The following is a 7,500-nucleotide window of genomic DNA, read 5'->3' as shown; positions in this document are numbered from 1 at the left end:
ACACACACACCGTTGTATTGTGAAAAAAACAGAAATTCCTTTGATAGCCTCAGTCAACTCTATTGACATTCCGGTATTTAGCTTAACAGATAATTTAGCATAATTTAAACAGACAGGGGATGCTCTGACCCCGTTTCCTTAACAAATTACAAATATGAAATTAACGCATCCACAACATTACGATAACAACATGCAGATAAGTCCCCCATCGCTTGTGCCCCCCTCTGGGTTGTTGCTTTAGAATGGGTCAGTGTGAGTGTCTACGTCAGTGTCTATCAGGTCACCTGTTGAATGAGCAAGCTCATTTCCAGTTTCAGACCCCCTGCCATGTACCAATGGAAAAACCCAGGAGAGGCACACGTGTGCAGGTGGAAAAACAGGATGGCATACGTGTGTTGGTAGAATTACCTATTGGACACACATGTATGGATGGAAAAACCTGCTAAGACATGCGTGCACTAATGGTGGAGGAAGTCCATTAAGGGATATGTGCGGCTCATGGCGAGGACCATTAAGGCACCTGTGCAGTCATGGTAGAGCGCACTAACAGGTGTGCCCGTGCAATGACCATCAGCACATGGGTGCACTTACTGTATGGAAAAAAACACTACGATGTGTGTATTCATGGAAAAAACCCAGAAAGTCAATTGCAAGTGAATCCGCTGTTGATGTGCCCCGCGTACCTGTGTGAGAGAGGGGAGAGACGGAGCATGTGGATAAAAGGCTATGAAAGTGCCTGGAAGTCCGGTACAGGTACACTGTGTGAGATTTTTAGTTGTTATTTTCCAGAATTCTTGCTACCCACATGCACTAATGTTAACTTTTTCATGAATACTTACCAACACCATCAAATTGTAAATATTCATTATAACTGTAAAAATTGCACTTTTCTTACATAAAAAGGGGGATCTTCTCCGTGGTCCGCCATTTTGAATTTCCAGAAATAGCCATTTTCAGCTGCAAAAATGTCTTTACTTGGGCCATACTAGAAAATATAAGTTTACTAAGTAAACTTTCATACAAAAGATCAAATTTGCTAATACAGTAGGCAACCCAGTTTCAATTATCAGCATAGTTGCAGTACCTTTTTGACCATTTCCTGCACAGTGTTGTACCTTTAACAAACCACTTAGGAGAGACAAATACATAAGAATAGTTATATTTTTTAATATTATAAGTAAAAGGAGTTGCATGTGCGTGTTGTGTGAGCGTGTGGGTCATACGTATCCAACATTATGTATTGGTGTAGCTCTGTTTTGAGTCTACATGTGAGCATGTCTCTTGACAGCTCTCCCCTCTCTGATCTGTCCTTAAATGACTTCACCTCAGTCAGACCCTCCCCTCTCCCACCCCTCCACTCCCCTCCCCTCTCCCTCCCCTCCCCCTCCCCCACCGACCCAACCAAACCAGCCCCCTGGCCCCTATTCCCTGCTCTGAGACGGTCTGTGTCTGAAACTCTAGCCCTTATCGTACTGTTATTCTCTCTCTCTCTCTCTCTCTCTCTCTCTCTCTCTCTCTCTCTCTCTCTCTCTCTCTCTCTCTCCCCCTCTCGTGCTTATTTTCTTTTCCCTAGTCTTACCCCTCCTCTGTAGAGTAACATATAGACGTGGCATTGATTACACATAGAACCCCCCTCCCCCCCAGCTTACCCCACCCCAAGTGCTCTTGCTTTTCATTTGTTATGGGTTCTCTCATACTCGTTAACTTGCTCTCTGTCTCCCTTTCTGTCTGCACCACTTGTTGAATCCAGCGCAAAGAAGACGAAGGGAGTCTGTATGTGTACAGTGTACAGTAGACAAAGTACTTTGTGTGTGAGTGTGTTTGTGTGTGTGTGGGAATACAGAGAATACAGATATGTATTACAGTATACTATTGAGAGGGAGGGACTTGTGAGAGTCTCGTCTTGTCTCATCTCGTTTTTTGTATTCTTGTATTTCGTATGGTGATGGCTTTCATGTCCTTCCCTTTTCCCAAGCTCTCCTGACGACTGTTGCTGAGCAGGTCAGAACGCTGCAAAGGAGAGGTGTGTGTGTGTGTGTGTGTGTGTGTGTGTGTGTGTGTGTGTGTGTGTGTGTGTGTGTGTGTGTGTGTGTGTGTGTGTGTGTGTGTGTGTGTGTGTGTGTGTGTGTGTGTGTGTGTGTGTGTGCGTGCGTGCATGTGTGTGCATATGCATATGTCTATGTGCCTGTGTGTATGTGTAACTTATAAGGTATGCGTTTGTGTATGTGTGTGCTTGTGTGTGTGTCTGTATGTTTATATGTGTGATAAGCATTTAAGAGCGCACGTGTGTGTGTGTGTGTGTGTGTGTGTGTGTGTGTGTGTGTGTGTGTGTGTGTGTGTGTGTGTGTGTGTGTGTGTGTGACTGTGTGTTTGCGTCTGTGTCTGTGTGTGTGTGTGTGTGTGTGTGTGTGTGTGTGTGTGTGTGTGTGTGTGTGTGTGTGTGTGTGTGTGTGTGTGTGTGTGTGTGTGTGTGTGCGTGTGTGTGTGTGTGTTGGGTGGGGGTAGCCTGATGCTCCTTTTTCGGTTGGTGTTTCTTGGAAACCCCTCTGCAGCATTGCTCAATTCTAGAAACCTGTGAGCGGAGCAGTGGCTAAGCTTAACTGACTGAGGCGATGTGAAGTCAAGCGAAGCAAGGCAATGTAAAGTGAGGCGGAGAGAGAGAGAGAGAGAGAGAGAGAGAGAGAGAGAGAGAGAGAGAGAGAGAGAGAGAGAGAGAGAGAGAGAGAGAGAGAGAGAGAGAGAGAGAGAGAGAGAGAGAGAGAGAGAGAGACTGAATGAGCTGGCAAGAGTGGAAAACCCATACAGTGGATGTTGACATTTTTCCTGTCTGACTGACTGTCTGTCTTTTTTCTGTTTGTCTGTCTAGTTGTCTCTCATTTCTACTGTCATTCTGTCCCATCCCAACTGTCTGCCTGTCTGTCTGTCTGTCTGTCTGTCTGTCTGTCTGTCTTTCCGTCCCTGGTCCAATTCTACTGTCTTCCTGTCTCCCTTTCAAGAAATGTCTGTTTGTCTGCCTGCCTACCTGTTTGTCTGTGTGTCTGTTTGTAATGTCTGTCCGTCTGTCTGTCGGTCTGTCTTTTCTATGTGAAGTATACTGCCTCGGAATATTGATCACTTGTCTCATGCCAACTTTGTTCAGTAAAAAGAATCAATTTCAGTAACTCGTATTGTCAGTGTTATGCCTTACTGAAGTAGGCTGCTACAACTTAGTTACTAAGAGTCTGTCCTATAAAGACAGTTTCCTTGCCGTGCTGCTTTAATTTGTCAACGGATTGATAACATACTTTCACTACAGTGAATGAAGTGCACTGTCTCTGAGTCTTGATAACTTTTTTTGTCATGACCTTGGTATGTTCTCTGGTTGAGTGCGTACTCATGGCTGCTTCATGTCATTACTTGTGGGTGTGTGTGCTTGTGTGTGTGTGTGTGTGTGTGTGTGTCAGTGTTTGTGGGTATGTCAATGTGTGTGCCAATGACCATCATCATGATGCCATCAATGTTCTGGGTGTGATTGTAAGGGCATGCTTGGTGCCATCCGTTTCTCATGAATAAAATGGCGTGTGATGTAACAGTTCTGTTGAAATGCATGCTTGACTAAACTGGTTCATGGCTGGGTGTCAGCTGCATGTATGGAAGTTTAATACTGTAGGTGCCAACTTTTACTTAAAGTGATACTGTGCCATTTTTGGAAATAAGCTCATATTACACCTCCCCTTGAGTTAAATGATTGAGTTTTGCCTTTTATTTCTCCTGTACTTCCAGCCGTTCTCTGAGTATGGCAGTGCAAATTTTACCTCCAAGCTAGTAATTAACATTGAATCCTATGAGACCATTTAGCCGCCAGGTTTCTGCATCCATCTATCGACCTATCGATCTATCTATTGATCTATCTAGAGATATCTATCATCATCTTTTCTCTGAGTTTCATCGTTGTTTATTTTCTGCTCTCTCTCTCCAAGTGTGTGGTTGATGGTCTGCAGGTCTGTAGTTTTGTGGTCGTGGGGTAATATTATTGCATGTTTGAAAGAGGAAGAGATAGTGGTTTGGTGTTTTCGTCCCCTGACTTTCTTCGTGTAACTTTTTTCCAATTTCCATTCTCTCCATCTTTCCGTCCTCTTCACCCACTTCTTTTCAGTCTGCTGGGGGGGTTGTCTGTGGCTGCATTGAATAATCTAACACTTATAATAGGCAGTAATGTAAAGATTTAGTAAGTGCAGGTTCAGGAAATGGATTTTTAAAAAGTGCCTCTCTACCTCCCTCTGTCTCTGTCTTTCCCGTTTTATTCTTTTTCTCCCTTTATCGCCCCTATCGCTGTCTATCTTTCACTCCACGCATTAACCCTGTGTGTCTCTCTCTCTCTCGCTGTCTCTCTCTCTCTCTCTCGCTGTCTCTCTCTCTCTCTCTCTCTCTCTCTCTCTCTCTCTCTCTCTCTCTCTCTCTCTCTCTCTCTCTCTCTCTCTCTCTATCTCTCTCTCTTTCTCACTAGCACACACATGCACACACAGATCGATCGAAATTCAAATTACAAGTTGCTATATTAGCATAGAGAACAATAGAAAGTATATAACAGGTCATATAACATATTCCTCTCTCTCTCTCTCTCTCCTTGTTTCTCTCCATGTCTTCTCTTATCCTCCCTCCTTCCCTCCTCCTCTCCTCCTCCCTCCGTCTCTCCTTCCCTCCACCAGATGAGCACTTGCGTGCCTCGTGCATCCCCAGCAGTGCTCCTCTTCCTCCTCCCCCCTCCGTGACGGTGACGGTGTCTGTGAAGGCTCCGGCGGTAGAGGTAGAAGCAGAGGCAGCACCTCCCCACCACCACCGCGCTCCGCCTCCTCCTCATCCACCACCTCCACCTCCACCTCCTCCACCATGTCCCAGCTACTCCACGTGGAGATCCCCAACTTCGGGAGCACGGTGCTGGGCAGCCTGAACGAGCAGCGGCTGCTGGGGCAATACTGTGACGTCTCCATCATGGTCAAGGTAGCTGGTCATTGACTCTCATCTTCATCCTTACATTCTTCATTCATTCTTGTTCAAATCCAGACTCAGAACTCATCTGGGGTGCATTTCTTGAAACCATAGTTGATAATTGTGTTAGCTACTTTGTTAGTTGCAATGCTGTTTCCCATTGGCAACTACCCAAGTTGCTAACTGCTAATAACTACGTTTGTTCAAGAAATGCACCCCTGGCTAGGAATCCCAAAAGCTCTCTGAAGAACCTAAACCTAAACGTCCTGTGAAGAACCCATAAGCGGCGTACACACACAAAGCTAGCTTTTCGCTTGCTCGCCTACTCGCCACTCTTTCATGGAACGTTCGCTGAAAGTTCCCGCGGCTTTAACTGCCAATGAACAGGCGAGAAGTACTGAACTCTGCATTCCAATTGGTTACTCGCTTACTCGCCTCGCTCGAAGATAAAATATTTTCAACTCGGGATCCGCCCACATCGCATCGCTTGTACAGTACTCGCCTACTCGCCTGCGAGTCTCACTGGAACACATCGACATTCTATTGACTTCATTCGCTGAGCAAGTAACTAGCAGCGACGTGTGTGTACGGCCCTATAGTCCTTAATGAACCTCTAGGAGCACCTCTAGGATCTCTTCCAGAGTACCTGTAGCAATCAAAGAGTTCCTCAAATAACTTTTGGATTCTTGGGTTCTCTGATTATTACAATTATAATTAATAATATATAATTATTATGTAATTACTTTTAGGGCCAGGCCTTCAAGGTCCACTGTGCTGTGTTGATGGCAAGCAGCCTGTACTTTCACTTCTAAATAAGATGCATTGTTATTATTTTTATGATGATAATGACGACGATGATGATGATGATGATGATGATGATGATGTTTGTGGTGGTGGTGGTGGTGATGGTGATGATGATCATCATTATTATTCTGTAGGGCCAGGTCTTAAAAGCCCACTGTGCAGTGCTGGTGGCAAACAACCTCTACTTCCACTTCTAAATACGATGCGTTAATGATGATGATGATGATGATAATGATAATGGTGGTTGTTATTACTCTATAGGGCCAGTCCTTCAAGGCCCACCGAGCGGTTCTGGCGGCGAGCAGTCTGTACTTCCGCGACCTCTTCAGCAGTAGCTCCAAGTCGCAGTTCGAGTTGCCCTCCTCCGTGACGCCATCCTGCTTCCAGCAGATCTTGTCCTTCTGCTACACGGGCAAGCTCACCATGGCGGCCAGCGAACAGCTGGTGGTCATGTACACTGCTGGATACCTGCAGATACAGCACATCGTGGAGCGCGGCATGGACCTCATGTTCAATGTAGGCTATGTTTGTCTTTTTTTTAAAGACTGCACGCACAGTAAAAAAAATACAGTGGTAATTCTTAGTGGTAACACTTAGAGAGTCAATTTAACTTGAACTTCTAGAGTGTATTTGGTCCCAGAGTACTCTCTAAGAGTTGAATTAACACAGCCACATACCGTAGTAAACTTTTACTTTTGCTTTGACTTCAATATCTTTCATTTAACTGCACTTTGGAGTCTGGTTAAAGTAACACAATTTCAATCCTCTGTGCCAACACTTGTTACATAGATTTTGGACCACAAAGTACAATTTTATTATACCTTTATTATACTTTGACTTTTACTTTGACTTTGACTTTGTTCAAGGCCAACTCGCCGCACTGCGACTCCCAGACGGCGGCCATCGAGGAGCCCGGCTCGGAGCCGCAGAGCCCCAGCAACAACACCTCCACATCAGGCTCCGGCTGCATGTCGGCCGCCGCAGCTGCTTCCGCAGCCGCCGCTGCCGCCGCCGCCTCCCTGCTAGCCTTCCCCGGTTGGTCGACCTCCCTCCCCCCGCCCGCCCGCCGCATCAAGATCGAGGGGGGCGGGGACGGGATGATGATGCCCCTCAACCTCCAGAGCTCCGGGAGCAGCAGTAGTAAGCATCGGGGGGCTGGGGAGAGTAATGGAACAGGGGGATCGACAGGTTCGGCGTCCTCTGCTGCTGCTGCTGCTGCCGCTGCTGCTGCTGCTGCTTCAGCCGCGACGGCGGGTAGCAGGGGAGGCGCGCTGAGGGGGAGCTCGCTGTATTACGCGGCCGCGGGGGGCACGCCGGTGTTCCCTGGCATGCAGGCGTATCCGCTGGTCTCCGGGGGAGGAGAGAGGACCAGCCCGGGGGCGTCCAGCCTGCCCACCACGGACAGCCCCACCTCCTATCAGAACGAGGACGAGGAGTACGAGGAGGAGCCGTACGACGGCATCACGGAGGAGGCCTACAGCCAGCTGTACGGACGCACTGCCAATCCCTACGGAAGTAAGTAGAACTCCTATCCTTACTTACCTACCCTTACTTACAACAGTTAAAGTAAGCATTATTATTTATGGAGGAGAGGTACATCCAGCAGGACAGACCCACTGGCAACCCCTACCGAAGTTAATTTAACTTTCGTAGTTACTCTCAATTTGGTAACGAAGTTGCTAAAGAAGCAACTCCCTGCCTCTACCGAAGTAAGCATTGCATACTTAC

The 7,500-nt window shown here is 46.8% G+C and overlaps 1 protein-coding gene across 1 annotated transcript in view; it reads left to right on the top strand.

The window, feature by feature from the left end:
* The window catches only part of LOC134458278 (nucleus accumbens-associated protein 2), a 72,828-nt gene that overhangs the window by 44,581 nt on the left and 20,747 nt on the right, over positions 1 to 7,500 (top strand). The window contains exons 2-4 of the mRNA XM_063210500.1: positions 4,689 to 4,980; positions 6,034 to 6,288; positions 6,639 to 7,287. Of these exons, the coding sequence (XP_063066570.1) occupies positions 4,870 to 4,980; positions 6,034 to 6,288; positions 6,639 to 7,287 (1,015 nt within the window). The 5' untranslated portion in view covers positions 4,689 to 4,869. The remainder of the gene's footprint in view (positions 1 to 4,688; positions 4,981 to 6,033; positions 6,289 to 6,638; positions 7,288 to 7,500) is intronic.

This window comes from Engraulis encrasicolus, chromosome 11 (assembly GCF_034702125.1).
Source record: "Engraulis encrasicolus isolate BLACKSEA-1 chromosome 11, IST_EnEncr_1.0, whole genome shotgun sequence".
In the NCBI taxonomy this organism is placed as follows: domain Eukaryota; kingdom Metazoa; phylum Chordata; class Actinopteri; order Clupeiformes; family Engraulidae; genus Engraulis; species Engraulis encrasicolus.
The sequence above is the reverse complement of the archived record's forward strand: the minus strand, read 5'-3'. Positions and strand labels throughout refer to the sequence as shown.